This window comes from Panthera uncia, chromosome X (genome assembly GCF_023721935.1).
Source record: "Panthera uncia isolate 11264 chromosome X, Puncia_PCG_1.0, whole genome shotgun sequence".
In the NCBI taxonomy this organism is placed as follows: Eukaryota; Metazoa; Chordata; class Mammalia; order Carnivora; family Felidae; genus Panthera; species Panthera uncia.
In genome coordinates this window covers 5004936-5024774 of record NC_064817.1, presented here as the reverse complement: position 1 = coordinate 5024774, position 19839 = coordinate 5004936, and the positions used below count along the sequence as shown (strand labels likewise).

General features: G+C 44.8%; 2 protein-coding genes across 51 annotated transcripts in view; one reads left to right on the top strand and one right to left on the bottom strand.

The window, feature by feature from the left end:
- ANOS1 (anosmin 1) overlaps positions 1 to 10435 on the top strand; it is a 183261-nt gene extending 172826 nt beyond the window's left edge. Inside the window, exons 11-14 of the mRNA XM_049643358.1 lie at positions 1925 to 2096; positions 2533 to 2753; positions 5028 to 5169; positions 6691 to 10435. Coding sequence (XP_049499315.1) covers positions 1925 to 2096; positions 2533 to 2753; positions 5028 to 5169; positions 6691 to 6749 — 594 coding nt within the window. The 3' untranslated portion in view covers positions 6750 to 10435. The remainder of the gene's footprint in view (positions 1 to 1924; positions 2097 to 2532; positions 2754 to 5027; positions 5170 to 6690) is intronic.
- LOC125931464 (uncharacterized transmembrane protein DDB_G0289901-like) lies at positions 3082 to 5056 on the bottom strand. 50 transcript variants are annotated; one of them, XM_049643378.1, is made up of 6 exons: positions 4546 to 5056; positions 4429 to 4505; positions 4373 to 4391; positions 4255 to 4332; positions 3922 to 4193; positions 3082 to 3750 (listed from the first exon to the last, which is right to left on the bottom strand). In XM_049643378.1, the coding sequence occupies exons 1-6, from the start codon at positions 4674 to 4676 to the stop codon at positions 3506 to 3508; spliced, it is 822 nt and encodes a 273-aa protein (XP_049499335.1). In that variant the 5' UTR covers positions 4677 to 5056; the 3' UTR covers positions 3082 to 3505. The 50 variants fall into 50 exon arrangements, with proteins under 50 accessions (XP_049499335.1, XP_049499336.1, XP_049499344.1 ...); XM_049643379.1 differs by lacking the exon at positions 4373 to 4391 and adding an exon at positions 4333 to 4372 and having other exon boundaries at positions 3922 to 4174; positions 4234 to 4292; XM_049643387.1 differs by having other exon boundaries at positions 3922 to 4174; positions 4234 to 4292; positions 4354 to 4391; positions 4448 to 4505.
- Positions 10436 to 19839: the final 9404 nt, after the last annotated feature.

The following is a 19839-nucleotide window of genomic DNA, read 5'->3' as shown; positions in this document are numbered from 1 at the left end:
GACGGTGCCTGTGAACTTCCGTCCGACCCTGTCATGTCCCATCTTGCTCTGCCGCGTCACTGGCTAGTTCCTCCTCGTCCGGGGAAGGAAAGACGTTCCCTGAGTCACACACGGTGTGCCAGGACCGTTTCTGACTTTTCACTTGAATAGAACACTACGTCCTTGCAGGCAGGAACCCTTCGGTACCAGCCAGTGTGTTATTCCAAATATTTGGGGCTGATGCACGAGTTACAGAGGGCCATCAAGGGACCAACAACAAAACGGTGCAGAGGGCGGTGAGGTGTCCAGAATATCGATGCCAGCAACTTGTCTGTGATCTAGCAGGACAGTCTAAGATTTCCAAAGGCATGGCCCCACATGTCTCACATGTTGATATATGCTATTTCAGCAGAACATTTTTCTTTGGACTATTTTCTAAAGCAGCAAGTGGGGTATTTTTAGAATCCTATCTTGATCACATAACTTTAAGGTAGTAAGATAAAACATGTCAGTGGGTCTGCAGAAATACAGCTTTTTACTGGATTTGACTTGTCCCAACTCATGCTCACCAACGTCGTTCCTTTTATGTTTTCTTAAGTGGTTCCCAAAGTTTGTGGCGTTCACTTAAAAAGAAAAAAGAAACATTTTTAAAAAGGGAAAACTACTTGAAAAGCAGAGAAAGAAATGACCGGAAGCGGGGCTTATTAAATTTTTTATGGGCAGAGGCGAGGCTTCTAGTAGTTTTTTTAGCTATGCATGCATTGGAATTGTATGAAATCTGGCTTATTTTCAGGGGACCACCCAATCCTAGGCTTACCCTCTCTAGAAAGTCTGAAGGTCATAATAAGCATTTGCTGAACACGTATCCTGTATCTGGTAGAAATAAGAATGAAAATCCCGAGGGGCGCCTGGGTGGCCCAGTCGGTTAAGCGTCCGACTTCGGCTCAGGTCACGATCTCGTGGTCCGTGAGTTCGAGCCCCGCGTCGGGCTCTGTGCTGACTGCTCAGAGCCTGGAGCCCGTTTCAGATTCTGTGTCTCCCTCTCTCTCTGACCCTTCCCCGTTCATGCTCTGTCTCTCTCTGTCTCAAAAATAAATAAATGTTAAAAAAAAAAAAAAATTAAAAAAAAAAAAAAAAAGAATGAAAAATCCCGAGAAAGCAGTCTGCTAAAGGCTCACACCTCATCCACTGCCATTTGTAAAGGACGTTTAGACCCATTTATTTTCAAGCTCTGATGGAGCACGGGCTACTTTATCTGTAGCTACAGAGGCCTGCCTTCCCCGCCACTCGCACGCATTCTTTATGTAGCTGCGAAGTCTGTACTTAGTGGCTGACGTGGGCTTCCAGCAGATTCCCGTCCGGAGTGTAGATTTGCTCCCGAAGAGCAGTGTTTCAGGCAGAGGCTGCCATTGGTCCCGCTCTCCCCATGGCATGCCCGGTGCCCTGGCTCTGCCCGCCCACCTGTCACCCCTGGGCAGAGGGCCAGCTGCTTCCTCTGTGTGCCTGTCCCCCACTCCGCCCACCACTACGGCCTCCATCCTGACCCGTGACCGAGGCCGCGGGCTGAGCCCCTGCATCTCGTACACATGTGCCTCAGGCTCTGCTACACACTAGATGTCAGGAACAAATGAGACTTGGGTTCACAGTCTGGCACTCCCACCTGTGTGGCTGGCAACCATCACACGCGGCCTGGAAGGTCCCATGAAGCTGCTTCGGTCCTGCCACGCCGCGGTCCTGTTCACTTCCAGGGGCCGTGTCCCACGCCATGGGACGGCCCACAGTCGTGAGGAACCAGAACGTGCACAGTGTCTCCTTCGTAGTTTTTATAAAAGCCACACTGCACGCATGCACAGGAAACTATCCTTGTTAGAACAGGACTCATCTGCCACGTCTTGATCCCTAATGAGACGTATGGCTAGCATATTCCCTCTCTCTCTTGCTCTAGGAAAATTATATCATTCTTCAGGATCTGTCGTTTTCCTGCAAATATAAGGTGACTGTGCAGCCGATTCGGCCCAAGGGCCGCTTGAAGGCAGAAACCGTTTTCTTCACGACTCCGCCGTGCTCTGCCCTGAAGGGGAAAAGCCACCGGCACATGAGCTGTCCCGGCGAAGCAGGTACATCTTGAGCTGAACGTGCATCTGTGATGCCAGCCACACTTGGAAAACCTTTTGGCGAAACGCAGCTCTGACACGGGATCACTTCTCACAGCGTCACTACTCACCCCAGTTATGGCGCTCACTTCTCCTCTTGAGGAAGTGGCCAGATCTTGCCACGTGGCGGAGACCTCTCTCCTCCCGTCCCCAGAGCTGGGTCCTAAAAAGAGTCCCCAAACCAACCCAGCAGAGTGACCACACTGAGACCACCTCTGGCTGACTGTCCCCGTAGGTCATGGAGGTGATGGCCTGAAGCCCTGCATGAGGACCGAGCTCAGACCGCGTGTGCCTCCCCTGGGGAGCGGCTGCCTGAAGTGCCCGCGATATGTGCAAACAGCTCCCATGTCCAGTCCGTGTCCCGCAGCCTAACTCTGCCTCTTATGTCCTCTCCCTCCAGGTCACGTGCCTGCCAAGGTGCTCGCCAAGCCCGAGAACCTTTCTGCCTCGTTTGTCGTCCAAGATGTTAACATCACGGGCCACTTTTCTTGGAAGATGGCCAAGGCCAATCTCTATCAGCCCATGACTGGCTTTCAGGTGACCTGGGCCGAGGTCACGACGGAGAGCAGACAGAACAGCTTGCCCAACAGCATCATCTCACAGTCGCAGATACTGCCTTCCGTAGGTGTCGACTTGCTTCCTGTGTGCATGTCGTCATGTCCGTGGCTGGTCGTCAGCGGCCACTGGAGGCGGGGTGGGGGGGGTACTCGTGCCACACTGCTGAGGCGTCTTCCCACATTTTCTTCTTCTGGAGCCATTGTTGTGCAAGTATTCATGACCTATGATAGGTGCTGTTGTGAGCAGGGAAAACGGTCAGCGGGACATAACCTGTGATTCCTTCAGCAGCCCCGAGCCTGTCCTGTGGGCAAGTGGTTTAACCGTTGTCCCTCGGGTCCAAGTGGACCTGCCCTGTTTGAAGTGTTAAATTGGGGGAAAACAGCTCAAAGAAGCTTGTTGTTTCTCTCCCTTTTCCCCCTTCAAATCTGGCGAGAGCCCATAATGAATTGGCCTGTCTTCCAGGCCACTTAATTCCTTGGCTTGAAGAAAAAAACAAAACAAACCCCATGTGTGGGCTTTTACCCTCTCTAAAAATGCCCTTAGGACATCCAACTCCTGGTCCACTGAGAAAGAAAGGAAAGAAAAAAACAAGTCCGGAAGGAAAAATTCCTTGGAATTAGAAAGTAGTTATTCTATGAATGTGTTAGGTTTTAGTGAATTCTGAAAAGAATGTGTTGGCATGAAAATAAACATGTTCAGTCCTGGGCATTGACAGATACTGTGTTTTGTGGAAAACTCTTGGCTTGTTGACTGAACTTTGGATGATCAAGAATTCACAAGATGTGCAGATGAAAACTTTCAACCATGGGAAAGTCTTATGTTAAGGAACAAACACTGAAATCTCCAGGGTGAGCCCTGAGAACTGGCACTTTGGCACACATGAACCCTGCCAAGTGCGCTGGGCTGCCAGGGTCGAGCGGGGTGCTGAGAGGCGACTCGGCACAGGGCTCTGGCCGAGTGGGAGCCGCCAGTCTCCCCTGTGAGGCTGCTGCGCTTCCCACCTGCTCTTCGACCACTGCTACCTGTCCTCCACGCTCCCACCTGCTCTGACCACTGCCACCTGTTCTCCGTCACCTGTTCACCACACTCCCACATGTTCTCCAACCACTGCCACCTGTCCTCCACGCTCCCACCTGTTCTCCAACCACTCCCACCTGTTCTCTGACCATTCCCACCTGTCCTCCATGCTCCCACTGTTCTGACCATTCCCACCTGTTCTCCACGCTCCCACCTGTCCTCCACACTCCCACCTGTCCTCCACGCTCCCACCTGTTCTCCACGCTCCCACCTGTTCTCCACACTCCCACCTGTTCTCTGACCACTCCCACCTGTCCTCCACATTCCCACCTGTTCTCTGACCACTGCCACCTGTCCTCCACGCTCCCACCTGTTCTCTGACCACTGCCACCTGTCCTCCACGCTCCCACCTGTCCTCCACACTCCCACCTGTCCTCCACGCTCCCACCTGTTCTCCACGCTCCCACCTGTTCTCCACACTCCCACCTGTTCTCTGACCACTCCCACCTGTCCTCCACATTCCCACCTGTTCTCTGACCACTCCCACCTGTCCTCCACACTCCCACCTGTTCTGACCACTGCCACCTGTTCTCTGACCACTCCCACCTGTCCTCCACACTCCCACCTGTTCTCTGACCACTGCCACCTGTCCTCCACGCTCCCACCTGTCCTCCACACTCCCACCTATTCTCCCCGCTCCCACTGTTCTGACCACTCCCACCTGTTCTCCACACTCCCACCTGTTCTCCACACTCCCACTGTTCTCTGACCACTCCCACCTGTTCTCCATGCTCCCACCTGTTCTCTGACCACTGCCACCTGTTCTCCACATTCCCACCTGTTCTCCGACCACTGCCACCTGTCCTCCACGCTCCCACCTGTTCTGACCACTGCCACCTGTTCTGTGATCACTGCCACCTCTTCTCCACACTCCCACCTGTTTTCTGACCACTCCCACCTATGCTCCATGCTCACCCCTACTCCACACTCAGGTCTATTCTCTGGCCACTCACAACTATTCCACAGTCACATATCCTCTGTGCTCCCACCTGTTCTCTGTGCTCACATGTTCAAGGGCTCATACCTATTCTTCATGCTCACACCTGTTCTCGACCGCTCCCTTTTTCTCCACAATCACACCTATTCTCTGGCCGCTCACACCTGTTCTCCATGCTCACACCCAGTCTCTGCACTAACACCCGTTTGACCACTCACACCTGTTCTCTGACTGGGACCAGCCTGTGGGAGAATGCGTCTGTACCGTGCCTGCTGTTTTCAAAGGGTCACTGATGAGCATTTCCTTTTGTGTGGCTCCCTCAGGATCATTACGTCCTAACAGTGCCCAATCTGAGGCCATCTACGCTGTACCGACTGGAAGTGCAGGTGCTGACCGCGGGAGGGGAAGGGCCGGCCACCATCAAAACTTTCCGGACGCCCGACCTCACGCTGCCCTCGGTGCACAGTGAGTGTGGGACACAGAAAGTCAGCAGATGTGGGGAAACACTCCGATAAATGACCGAGTTATCACAGATCCCTGTGAAGCAGGGGGTTCTCTTCATCTCAAGTCCTTCCACCCCATGTGTGTCCAGCACGGGACTTGATTCTAGCCACATTAGCATCATCGTGTGCTTGGTGACTAAGTGCTCCCTCCCTGCCTGGCATCCCTTTCCTCCCTTCTGTTTTCTACACGTATCAGGGCTCTCTACTTACCTTTTACACTGTAAATACACATGAGGGAGAAAAATCTATAACCTCACAGCAATCTGAAATTGTTTTAGAAACTACGATTTTCACATGTGATGATCTAGGAAACACGTTGCTAAGGATTATTTTCTCACGACACACATTTGAGTGTAATATATTACATAAATTTTCTTCATACTATGACCCAAATCAATCTACTGGATTTACTGTGAAGTCCAGGTTTTTTTTTTTGTTGTTGTTTTTTTGTTTTTAAATTTTTTTTTCAACGTTTTTTATTTATTTTTGGGACAGAGAGAGACAGAGCATGAACGGGGGAGGGGCAGAGAGAGAGGGAGACACAGAATCGGAAACAGGCTCCAGGCTCCGAGCCATCAGCCCAGAGCCTGACGCGGGGCTCGAACTCATGGACCGCGAGATCGTGACCTGGCTGAAGTCGGACGCTTAACCGACTGCGCCACCCAGGCGCCCCTGAAGTCCAGGTTTTTAAAAAGAATCGTCACCCACTGTTTCAAAAACATTGAGACTCTTGCCGATTTTTAGAGTATGGACTTCATCTCTTTCCAGCTTAAATTTATAAAGCGGTGCCTCCAGATTTGTCTGTTGCTAAGAAAATAGAGCAGGAATCCTGGTTTTACATTTACAATTGTATTAGCTACATTTGCCCCGATTACCATTCGCGACTAGAATTGAGGCAGACGCCAATGAGCCTGGGAGAGCTCGGCAGCCCCTTCTCTTTGTAAAGGTCGGGTGAATGCTGTCCTGATACTCCTCCTTTGAAAATGGGTTTCATGCGAGGACTGGTTATGTTTTTAACTTCCGAGGAAATAGAAGGACTTTTTGGGGGGGAGGGGCGCACCTGGGTGGCTCAATAGGCTGACTGTCCGGCTCTGGGTTTCAGTCAGGTCTAGATCTCATGGTTCGTGAGTTCGAGCCGCACGTCGGGCTCCGTGCTGACAGTGCAGAGCCTGCTTGGGATTCTCTCTGCTCCTCCCCTTCTCTGTCAAAAAACAAACCTTAAAAGAAAAGAAAAGAAAGGGCTTTGGTGTGCTTGGATAACTGTACGATGCAGGAAAGGGGGTTGTCCTACTCCTCTTGTGAGTTTATGGATTTGGGGGAGAAACCGAGGGGTGGGCAAGAGCAGGAGGGGAGGCCGATTCGGAGCAGGGAAGACGAGGACATGGGAGGGAAGACTTTCTGGCTCCGATGCTTTCACTGTCAGCCGGTACCCAGCTTCCTGCAAAGCAGCAATGACTGATACGTCTGTCCTGTCACCCTTCAGGACCCCACCTCAAACATCGGCATCCTCATCATTACAAGGCTTCCCCAGAAAGATACTAGACGGCTCCAAACGACCTCTAAGAAGTGAAGGAATGTACCGGCGTGCTGAGCTGCCGGGCCAGCACGTGTGGCTCTACAGGCAAGCGCCCCACACAACTCCCTCCCCCCGTAACTCTGCGTCCGAGGAACCTCTGCTGATCTCGGGCACCTCTGGAAACTAGCGACACACAGCCAGTGGGGACGGACCCAGCTTCCTGCGGGGACGGAGGAAAGGAAGGTGAGGCCCGTGACACTGGAGGCTAAAATATCCACATACGAATCCCCATTGAATGACTGCAGAAGTGAGATCTCCCTGCATTTGGAGGAGCACATTCTCCCTGCATTTGGAGGAGCACATTCTCAACACAGTCCACACATGCACACGAAGCATAACGCTAAACCAACAACACGTTTTTAGATTCAACGATGGCTTTGATTTGCAGAGTCAACTGAGATGATGCAGTTTTTAGGCCCTATTTTTTCCCATCTTTCCTAAGATGATTTATACCACGTGTAATTTTTAACTGGCAAAGGTTAACCTCAAATACAGCAATTAATTTAAATCTCCGCATGTCCCTAAGCTACGTTGACACAAAGGCGAATGAGCGTTTCGTCTGTGAACTGCGGTTTTCAAAAGACATCCAGAACAGGAAAGATCCAGCCAATCCCGCTGCTATCCAGAGTCTGCCTTGGAGAAATGAAACTTCTTTCCTGGGGATACTTTTTAACGTTTCATCCTGCAAAATGAGACATTTTCCTGACATGTTTTCTTACTTCCCTTGTCCTTGTTTTCTTAATGCAGAAAAGAGCTGCTGATAGGCTTTGTTTTACCACTTCACGAACCTAAAAATTTACAAAACCTCTTGCTTAAAATGAAAGAATCCCAACTACTGGGTATCTTCCAGTCCTTACTAAGTTTTGCCTTTTCTTAATCAAAGTAAGCTACTTGTATGCTAGAATATTCCCTATTCTCGGTAATGTAGGAAACACGAGGCCATGATTGACAGAGGACGGCTATTTAGTCTTTCAAATGCATTCTATCGTACTGTTTGTCTCCAAACTACCCCTTCGTAGCATGGACTCGGGTCAAGACATATCAACCATATGTGATGTCGCAGTGCACCTTGGGGCACCCTTACACCCAGAAGCGTTTAGTCGGATAAAGTTTGCTCTTGAGGGAATATCCATGTTTATGGTTTGAAATGCACAGGTATGTTTTTGTGTCTGTGTACTTGTTTGTGTGTGTGACACACACACATCACAGACCTTGAGACTCACCGAAGAAATGGTTTTCACAGCTACCGAAGGTGGATAAAGACACAGTGCTTCTAGAGAAAAGGATTATATATTTTCCCCACCAGTGTCTCTTCTATGAGGAAAGAGCAATGTGTCAGAAGTTAAACATTTAAAAGGAAAGCCTTCCTCATCCCACTATGTACCTACGTAAACTGGGGAAGGTTTCAGTACCGTCTTCTTGGGTTTTGATGGTGGGACTGGGTACTTACTGTGGTCTGGTTTCCTGAGAGCGTGCGGACGCCCTGAACGCTCCTGGAGGAGAGAACTCAGGACTCCTTCACTTCTTGTGGCTTGTCCACAGTGTCAGGAAGCAAATGCACTACAAAACAGAGACAGACTGTTTTTCCTATCCTGTCGATGCACATCTTTAGGAAACACGGTCCATACGCATGGATATGTGGTGACAGATACTGAAAACTGGTTCCTGTGTGGTAACGACTTTTAAAAGTCGATGACACAGGCAATATTTTGCAGCTTAGCACAAGTGACGCTCCTGGGGAATCTCAGCAGGAAGCGCGTGTTGCTACCTAAGTGTTTTCTGCAGCTCCCAACAGGGTCTGCGACACTCTTAGCACAACGTGGTGTGAGGTCACCTGGTTCCCAGAGTTTCGCATTTGGAACGCACAGCACAGAAGACACCCCTCCTTTCAAACAGCCCCGAGCTTGACCCAACACCACAGTATCTTCCAGGAAGCTCTGACTCATGCCAGTGCCCTTAGCAGCAGCTGAATTTCAAATTGTCAAATTTCCACAAATGAAGATGTCTAACATTGGCTACAAGTTTGTCTGTTACTTTGTCACGAACAAATCCAATATTTGCGCCAGCAAATTTTTGTACGGTTGTATAGTTCAAAATGGAGGCGTGTATACATACATACAAAATATTAAATTATTATATAAGTTTAATTTTATGAAGTTTAATTATGTTTCTTTTATCTGGGTAAGAGACGATGAGCAAATCTATGTTTAGTTTGGATGAACGTTCTGAAGCTTACAGCTCCCTTAGGAAATCGAAAGCAGCTCCTAGGAGCATCTAATTCTGCAGTAACATTCGTAACTTAAATATTATTCACATTTTTGGAAGAAAAATGCTATTGATTGGGTAATTAAGGAAACAGGAGTTTCTTCTATGAATTTCAATCATATGCAAATCAGCCAAAATATACAATTTTTTTAATTTTAAAAATTTGAGTGCCCTAATAAAGGGATATAACCTATGGGTTGTCTTTTTTTTTTTTTTTCTCTAAACACAGTCTACATGGCTAAGTGTCGAATACATCTAATTGAAATTAAATGCATCTCTCTTCTATGAGGACACATATATTCAGTGACAGTATTCACTCTTCAAAATGCCCACCAAAAACAGCAAGTCCTCAAGTCCCGGCTTGTAGCTTCACGGCAGCGGCCGGTGAAGTTACCTGTTCTGCCCTCTTTTTCTAACCGCAGCCCTGTGGGGCGACATTTATAAGTGAGCGTGTGCCCTTTTAAGCCATTTGTTGTTTTAATATGACATAGTAGAGACACTAACATTGATGGCAGGGAGTTTTTTGAAATGATTATGACACAAGCCCAAGTTTAAAGACACGTCTGTTTCCTGGGAACCTGAAAGAGCCTGTCACTAACTCTACAAAGCAGGCTTTCTGCAGCTCAGCAGATGGGGCGCTGGGGCCGGTTATGCTCTGGGGTGTAGCACAGCATCCCTGGCTCCTTACCCGCCAGATGTCCCCAACTGGGGACAGCCAGTGATTCTTTGCCTGGCATAAGGAACTGAGTAAATTACAGGAGTAAGCCCCGGGAAGTTACAACATTCGACTTCAGAGCCCCCGTGTTGTGTCTTATGTGCTCTGAAACCCGTGATGGCGACGCTGAATTTTGACTCGTGTCTGTATCGTGCAACTACACACAGTAATTCTGTCCTTCCTACTAGTCAGCGTCACTTGTGATAATGACTTATTTATTTACTGCCCTTTCTTACACTTTGTGCCATGGGTTTAGTAAACTAAGTTTGCTCATTCCCATGATTCCAACTATCTCTGAATCTTTTTATACAAACCTTCACGTTGTAACCAGAACAGGAAGGCTAACTGTTGCATGTACTTATAACTCACTGAAAATAATAAATGCATAACGATGGTGACTCTTACCTATGATTGTGCATGGCCAGACTCCGTTTCTTACCTCTACTGAGTATTTTAGCAAGTTCTACCATTGACAGAGTGATTAACAGAGGTCTGTATGTAAAGTTACTATTTCTTTACTTAATTATACTGTAGTGTGCAGATAACAGAAGAGCTACCTTCTCATCCAAATGGCCAACAGAGATCACGCCTCTTAGACTGGTCATTTCACGTCAATATTTATTTATGTCTGTAATAAGAAAAAAGTGATTTTTGTGTGTGTCTGTCATGTTATTAGAGAGAAGTAATCCTGTAAAAAAAAGCATTTTGTAAAAAAAAAAAAAAAGTATTGTAAATAGTCTGATATTCTGTGACTCATTATTTTCATGTTAGAGTTTGTACATACTGATTCAGTAATAAAGTATCCTTACACCTGCCCGGTGGACTAGACTCATTTATTAAAAAAAAAACAAAAACAAAAACCACACTTTCGTTTTTCCATTTTTTTCCCCCTATGTTCCCAGCGAGAGTCAAAAAGTCAGTATGAATGGAATTTGAGGTGTGGCGAACGTACTTGATCCTAATGAAAGTATTCTGAGGCCTGGAGATGACACTTGAGATTTCTTTCATAGTATTTACCTAAGGCTGTTATTGCCGATGGCTTTGGTGGCATTTTTTGTCAATAGTCTACAATTCAAAGTGTCCCCCTCCCCCATGCATGCATACAAGGCTAGAGGTACGAACTTCTCTTAGTCCTTGTCCCTGCCTCTGTGGTTTTCAACACCATGCACTGTATTCAGAGCTCCTGGTTTCCAGCATCCAAGGACAATTGTGAGCCTTTCCTGCACTTCCCACTGGGACATCAGCATATCTATCTGCTCTGAATGAGCCAAATGCCACCACATAAAGAGTGAGGAATAACGTGGTGTTCTCCAGGGGAACCTCAATCTTCTCCTTCCTCCATAAAATCACCCACTTGATTTATACATTCATTCGACAAACATTCCCTCAGTTTCTGCTTTGTACCCGGTCCTGTTCTAGAGGTGGGACATTGCCTACAAAAGGAAAGCTCCCCGTTTGCTTTCTTCCTCAAAGTAGGCAGAGGCGTGATAGATAAGACATGACAATAAATGAACAGCAAATAATAATAAATGGAAATGCTCAGAGGTGGGGAGATGAGACGCTGTGGGAGGCAGGGAGAGAGAGGCCAGCATAGGAAGTTCAAAGTCTCACGAATATTTTTAAAGATCACTCTGGCGGCCATGGGCAGAAGAGCTGGTGTGAAGAAAAATAAGGGGGCAGATCAGGCCGAAGACGTGGCCTTTGTCCTGGCAAAGACGGGATTGCATATTAAAATGCAACGGTCACAGATGTGCAGGGAAGCCAACAGATTGGGGACACGTTTTGGAAGCCACAGTGATAAGACTCATACTGGCAGGTGAGCCCCAGACAGAAACATGTTCTGAACATCACTGAGCAATTTTCAAATCACAATGGTGACAGATTCTTTAAAAACAATTAGCAATAACATGTAGGAATCCAGATCCCAAAGGCCACATACTGTATGACTGCATTTTTTAAATGTTTATTTTTGAGAGAGAGAGAGACAGAGAGAGAGAGAGAGAGAGAGAGACCGTGAGTGGGGGAGGGGCCGAGAGAGAAGGGGACAGAAGATCTGAAGCAGGCTCCGTGCTGACAGCAGAGAGCCTGATGTGGGGCTCGAACTCATGAACTGTGAGATCATGAACTGAGCCAAGGCCAGAGGCTCAACTGACCGAGCCAGCCAGGTGCCCCTGTATGCCTGCATTTTTATCAGACGTCTGGACTCAGGAAGTCCCCATGCAGAAGGCAGATGAGTGGTCGCCAGGAGTTCGGGGTGGGGGCATGCCAGTGACTGCTCCACGGGCACAGGGCTTCCCTCTGGAGTTAATGGAAATGCTCTGTACCTACAGGATATGGTTGCACAACATTGCGAATGTACCAAATGCTACTGGGTTGCACACTTTTAACACTTTGTGTTTACGTGAGTCTTACTTTGATAGAAAACAAATGTTAGCAATCCTAATATAGATACACCTGTATACCTAATATATCTACCTATATGCCCAGGTATATGTTATGGCGAAGAGGCTGCATGTCTGAGAAACCTGTCTTGTTCAGTGAAACTAAATTTAAGTGTAATTAAAACGTATAGATTTGAAAAGTCATTTCATGGACTAACAGTAATCCAGGTGCATATCCATGGTCTACAAGTAGCTTTGAGAAAGAAAAAAAAAAAAAGGAAACTGAAATTCATTATCTACAACAGTAAACGCTGCCCAAAGTAGGGAAGTTTCCAGTCTCAGATTACTGTAACATGTAAAGATTGAGTTTTGAATGATCACCCCTGGTTATTAGCATGACCCTGGGTCAGTGGCTCTCAGAACTGGCTGCCTACTTGAATCCCCTGGGAGGCTTTGAAGAAGGCCAGTGTTTTCTGGTACCTTCAGACGTGGAGTGACGTGTGGACAACAGAGCTGTTTGAAAGCTAATTCCCCAGCTAATTCTCGTATGTGCCTGATGTGGAGAACCACTCTTCCAGACGATGGGAAGATACGAATGAACGATACATGGTATAGACATTCCTGCTCGCAGAGCTGAAGGAGTACAGAGTCATACCGTAGCATACAATTGGATTGCACCGAAGTTTTCTGACCACACTTTATGCTTCACTGAATCATATGCGAAGACAGACACACAGACACTCAGTACACATGCAGATAGTCCCACATGTAGACAGACGCAGGTATACCTAGAGATAGCCCAGTCTTCTCTTGGTACCTGGGGATTTACTGTGGCACATACTGATACAACATATAGGTGGTCAGACACAGCTTGGATATTCTAGTGTGCCGTTAGTGGAAATTATAATCTTTTCTGGCCTGGTGAAACAGCTTTCAGAGAGGCAGCTTGTAATGATTTACATGTAGTCAAAGACAGCCAATTAGAATCGATCTGTCAGTGAACTTCCAGCCCCAGACTGTGTGCAATCCAAAACTGATTCTGATTGACCTCTTTGTCCCAGATATCTCCTTCCTCATCTCAAACGACAGCCCATCAAAAGCAATTGGCTGCATTATGAATAATGGAAACCATTCCTCATGCCTTCGTTGAGTGCACCCTCTGGGTATTGCGCTGGGTCGATCATAAGGCCCTCTCTGTAGTTTACAAGGGAAACAGCTAATAGAATTAACCCCTACAGCTAACATTTACTGAGGGCGCAGTAACAGTGAGGCACTTGGCTAAGTGTGCTATTTGCACGAGTTCATTCATTTCTTCAATCATCCTAAGGGGATGGCAGCATGTTAAAGCTGAGGAAAGTGAGATACAAGTTAAGTCAGCTCCAGATCAGGTAGCTAGTGAGTTACAAAGTCTGAAAATGAACCTGGGCCATGAGTATCAGGCCACTAGACTCTTCTGCCTGTCAGCCTGTCCTCCATAAGCTCAAGTTACAAAAGGTACTGTGTACAACATGGCAGAAAGGAGGATCCTAGGCTCCCCTTGTCCTACAGCTATAATCATATGAATGCACCCACATGAGTGTAAATAAGCCAGGAAATGACCCAAGACTCTCCACAACTATATGTAGAAAAGAGGCCGTATTGAGAATAGGAAGGGCAGAGACATGTTCGGGAACCAAACACCTGCAGGACTGTCTGCGGGAGGGAAGGACACTGCGGGTACAGAGAAGGGAGAGGAGGAGAAGCCAGAGCAGGCACTCCCCAGCTCTGGGGACCCACATGGGGAAAACAAATACCCATAATGTTTGGCTTTGAAAACCAGAGGCACTTGACTTCTAAGTTCTAACAATCCTGGGGCTTAACACCTAGAATTTTAAACATCACCAGGCTCGGCTCTGGGAGAGCCAGAGGGTGAGAGGAAACTCAGTCTTTGCCCATCAAGTGGCAGCATAACAAAGAACTGTTGAGGTACAACATAGAAGCAACAGTTTGAACAACAACTGGGGTATATGGGAGGGAGATGTGTTGACTAATCTCAGAGCACAGGCTAGAAGGGCACAAATCCTCAGGAGACTTCTTCAAGAACTAAAGAGCTGGTGGGCACCATTCCCACCACCAAACCAGCCCTACAAGAAATGTTAAAGGCATAGTTTTGAATGGAAAGGAAAGACCATAAGCAGGAGCAAGGAAAGTAGGAGCACAGAAGCAGTTAAAGTATATCTATAAAAATCAATCAAGGGATTCACAAAATAAAAGGATGTAAAGTGTGATACCATATACATAAAACGTGTGTCACGGGGGAGAGGAGTAAAGAATGGGTACAAATGGGGGCACCTGTGTGGCTCAGTCGGTTGGGCATCCGACTTTGGCTCAGGTCACGATCTCACGGTTCGTGGTTTCAAGCCCCGCATTGGGCTCTGTGCCGATGGCTCAGAGCCTGGAGCCTGCTTCGGATTCTGTGTCTCCCTCTCTCTGTCCTTCCCCCACCAGTGCGCGCTCTCTCTCTCTCTCTCAAAGGTAAATAAACATTAAACATTTTAAAAAAGGGTATAGGGGCATCTGGGTGGCTCAGTCTGTTAAGCGTCTGACTTCAGCTCAGGTCATGATCTCACAGTTCGTGGGTTTGAGCCCTGCGTCGGGCTCCGTGCTGACAGCTCAGAGCCTGAAGCCTGCTTCAGATTCTGTCTCTCCTTCTCTCTCTGCCCTTCCCCTGCTCTCTCTCTCTCTCTCTCTCTCAAATATAAATAAACATTTTTTAAAAATTATTTAAAAAATGGTACAGGGGCACCTGGGTGGCTCAGTCAATTGAGTGTCTAACTTCAGCTCAGGCCATGATCTTGCAGTCTGTGAGTTCGAGCCCCATGTCAGACTCTGTGCTGACAGCTCAGAGCCTGGAGCTTGCTTCGGATTCTGTGTCTCCCTCTCTCTCTGCCCCTCCCCTGCTCATGCTCTGTCTCTCTCTCTGTCAAAAATAAAAATAAACATTAAAAAAATGGTACAAACATAAGCAACTACCTACATAATATACACTGCTATATGCATAAGATGTTATATGCAAACCTAATGTAACCACAAATCAAAAATCAGTAACAGATATGTGAAAAATAGAGAAGGGAATCCAAGTATGTCACTAAAGAAAGCCAAGTAACTGTGAGAACAGAGCAAGAGAAGAGAGGAACAGAGAAGAACCAGAAAAACCATACAGCGAGTAGCAAAATGACAATAAATACATAGCTATCAATAAATACTTTGAATGTAAAGAGACTACATGCTCCAATCAAATGATACAGGATGGTGGAATGGATAAAAAAAAAAATCCATCTACATGCTGCCTACAAAAAACTCATTTCCGACCTAAGGACACATGAAGACAGAAAGTGAAGTGATGGAAAAGCATTTATCATGCAAACGGAAGTGATATGAAAGCCTGAGTACCAATGCTTATAATGGACAAAATAGAGTTTGAAACAAAGACTGTAACAAGAAACAAAGAAAGACACTCTCTAATCATAAACAGGACAATCCAACAAGATATAACAATTGCAAATATTTATGCACCCATCATAAAAGCATCCAAATACATAAAACACCTAAAAGCAAACATAAATGAAGTAATCAATAATATAAAATAGTAGGGGACTTAAACACCCCACTTATGTCTATGGATAGATCATCCAAACAGAAAATCAACAAGAAAACAGTAGCTTTGAATGATACACTGGACCAGAAGGATCTAATAGATATATTCAGAACATTCCATCTTAAAACAGCAGAAGACACATTCTTTTGAAGTGCACTTGGAATATTAGCCAGAAAAGATCACATGTCAAGCCACAAAACAAGTGTCAACAAAATAAAAATAGCTGAAGTCATATCATATATTGTTTCCAACCATAATGCCATGAAACTAGAAGTCAACCACAATAGAAAATCTGGAAAGAACCCAAACACATGGAGGTTAAATCAGATGTTACTAAATGATGAATGGATCAACCAGGAAATCAAAGAGGGGGAAAAAAAAAAACCACAGGCAGACAAAATGAAACGGTCAAAAATCTTTGGGGTGCAGCAAAAGCTAATCCAGGAGGGAAGTTTATAGCGATACAAGTCTACCTCAAGAAGCAAGAAAAATCATAAAGAAACAACCTAAACTTACAACTAAATAAGCTATACAAAGAAGAACAAAGAAAACCCCAAAACAGTAGAAGGAAGGAAACAATAAAGATTACAGCAGAAAGAAACAAAATAGAAACTAAAAAACCCAAAAGAACAGATCAGTGAAACCAGGAACTGGCTGTTTGAACAGATCAACAAAACTGATAAACCTTTAGCCACATTCATCAAAATATATATAAATGAGTAAATGAATAAAGAGGGAGAGAGGATTCAAGTAAAATCAGAGGTTAAAGAGAAATAAGCAACCAACAGCGTAGAAATACAAAGGATTTATAAGAGAATATTATAAAATATTACATGCCAACAAATTGGACAGCCTAGAACAAATGGATAAATTCTTTGAAACATATATCTCCCACAACTGACTCAGAAAGATATAGATATGTAAGTGAGGAACCACTGAATTCTACTCCTGAAACCAATATTGCATTGTATATTAAGTAAAATTTAAATGTAAAAAAAAAGTTCATAAAAATATATTTAAAAAGAAATATATCATTCGAACAGCCTGACTGCCAGAAATGAAATTGAATCAGTAATCAAAAAAGCTCCCAAGATGACCCTAATATAATGATGTATGTTAACTATACTGAAATTAAAAAAAAAAAATTAAAAACCCTCCCAATAACCAAAAGTCCAGGACCAGGTAGCTTCACAGAGAAATTCTACCAAACATTAAAGAAGAGCTCATAACTATTCTTTGCAAGCTATGCCAAAAAATAGAAGAGAAAGGAGAGCTTCCGAATTCATTCTGTAAGGCCAGCATTAGCTTGATATCAAAACCAGATAAAAACACCATAAAAAAAGGGAACCACAGGCTAATGTCTCTGATAAACACATGTGCAAACATCCTCAACAAAACAGTAGCAAAAAAATCCAACAATACATTAAAAAATTTATTCACTATGGCCAAGTGGGATTTATTCCTGGGATGCAAGGATGGTTCAATATTCGCAAATTAATCAATGTGATAACATCACATCAACAAGAGAAAGAATAAAAACCATATCATTTCAATAGGTACAAAAAAAGCATTTGACAGAGTAGAACATCCATTCATGATAAAAACTCTCAACAAAGTAGATTTAGAGGGACTACACTTCAACATAATAAAGGGCATCTGTGAAAAATCAACAGCTAACATCATGCTCAGTGCTGAAAAAATTTCAGCTTTCCCTTAAGATCCAGAACAACACAAGGATGTCCACTCCCACCACTTCTATTCAGCGCAGTACTGGAGGTCGTAGCCATAGAAATCAGAAAAGGAAAAGAAATAAAATGTATCCAGGTTAGAGGAAGAAGTAGAACTTTCCCTATTTGCAGATGACATGACATTATATGGAGAAAACACTAAAGACTAGTAGGAGTAACAAAGGAATTCAGTAAGGTTGTATGATACAATATCAATATACAGAAATCCGTTTCATACAGGAACCCTCTTGCACTGTTGGTGGGAATGCAAACTCGTGCAGCTGCTCTGGAAAACAGTGTGGAGGTTCCTCAAAAAATTAAAACTAGATCTACCCTACGACCCAGCAATAGCACTGCTAGGAATTTACCCAAGGGATACGGGAGTGCTGATGCATAGGGGCGCTTGTACCCCAGTGTTTATAGTAGCAAATTCAACAATAGCCAAATTATGGAAAGAGCCTTAATGTCCATCAACCGATGAATGGATAAAGGAGATGTGGTTTATATATACAATGGAATACTACTTGGCAATAAGAAAGAATGAAATCCGGCCATTTGCAGCAATGGAACTGGAGGGTGTTATGCTAAGTGAAATACGTCAGGCAGAGAAAGATACCATAGGTTTTCTCTCATATGTGGATCTTGAGAAATTTAACAGAAGACCATGGGGGAGGGGAAGGGGAAATAAAAAAGTTAGAGAGGGAGAAAGGCAAACCATAAGACACTCTTAAATACAGAGAACAAACTGAGGGTTGATGGGGGTGGGGGAAAGGGGAAAATGGGTGATGAGCACTGAGGAGGGCACTTGTTGGGATGAGCACTGGGTGTTGGATGTTAGCGATGAACCATGGGAATCTACCTCCAAAACCAAGAGCACACTGTATATACTGTATCTTAGTCAACTCGACAATAAATTTAAAAAAAATCCATTTCATTTCTGTACACTAACAATGAAGTAGCAGAAAGAGAAATTAAGAAAACAGTCCCATTTACAATTGCACCAAAAATGTAAACATCTAGGAGTAAACTTAACCAAAGAGGTGAAAGACCTATACTCTGAAAACTATAAAACTTTGATAAAAGAAACTGAAGACAGCACAAACAAATGGAAAGATACTCCATGGTCATGGATTGGAAGACAAATATTGTTAAAACTTCCATACCACCTAAAGCAATCTACAGATTTAATGCACTCTCTATCAAAATACCAACAGCATCTTTCACAGAGTTACAACAAATCCTCCTAGAAACAGCCAGAGCAATCTTCAAAAATAAGATCCGGAGGAATGACATAATTCAAGATACACTACAAAGCTGTAGTAATCAAAACAGTATGGCACTAACACAAAGACAGACATGCAGATCAGTAGAACAGAATAAAGAGCCCAGAAATAAACCAACAATTACAGTCATTAATCTTTGACAAAAGAGGCAACAATATGCAATGGGAAACAGACAGTCTCTTCCACAAATGGTGCTGTGAAAAGTGGACAGCTACATGCAAAAGAATGAAACTGGACCAGTTTCTTACACCATATACAAGAATTAACTCAAAATAGACTAGGGACTTAAATGTGAGGCCTGAAACCATAAAAATACTAGATCACAGCACAGGTAATAATGTCTCTGACATAGGCTGTAGCAACATTTTTCTAGATATGTTTCCTGAGGCAAGGGAAACAAAGTGAAAAATAAGCCATTTGGACTACCTCAGAATAAAAAGCTTCTCCACAGGAAAGGAAACCATCAACAAAACTAAAAGACAACCTACTGAATGGGAGGAGATATTTGCAAGTGATATATCCAATAAAGGGTTAGTATCCAAAATATATAAATAACATATAAGTGAACATCAAAACGCCCCAAATAATCCAATTAAAAAACGGGCAGAAGACAAGAACAGACATTTCCTCAAAGAAAACATACAAATGGCCAACAGACACGTGAAAAGATGCTCAATATCATTCATCATCAAGGAAATGCAAATCAAAACCATGAAGAGATATCACCTCACACCTGTCAGAATAGCTAAAATCAGGAACACGGGAAACAACAGGTGTTGGCAAGGATCTGGAGAAAAAAGTCTTGTGCACTGTTGATGGGAATGTAAACTGGTGCAATCACTTTGGAAAACAGTACGGAGGTCCCTCAAAAAATTAAAAATAGAACTACCCTATGACCCAGTAATTGCACTAATGGGTTATCTACCAAAAAAAAAAAAAAAAAAAAACAAACAACCCTACAAAAACACTAATTTGAAAAGGTATATGCACCCCTATGTTTAATGCAGCATTATTTACAGTGGCTAAATTATGGAAGCAGCCCAAGTGT

Excerpts from the sequence above, each read along its gene's own strand:
- LOC125931464 (XM_049643359.1), bottom strand. The coding sequence starts at position 4,676 with ATGGAGCATAGGTGGGAGTGGTCAGAAAACAGGTGGGAGTGTGGAGAA. Across the intron at positions 4,448-4,486 it reads GGTGGGAGCATGGAGAACAG|GTGGGAGTGTGGAGAACAGG; the intron begins GTGGGAGTGGTC and ends TGTGGAGAACAG. Across the intron at positions 3,751-3,921 it reads GGTGGGAGTGTGGAGGACAG|GTGGCAGTGGTCAGAGCAGG; the intron begins GTGGGAGCGTGG and ends GACGGAGAACAG.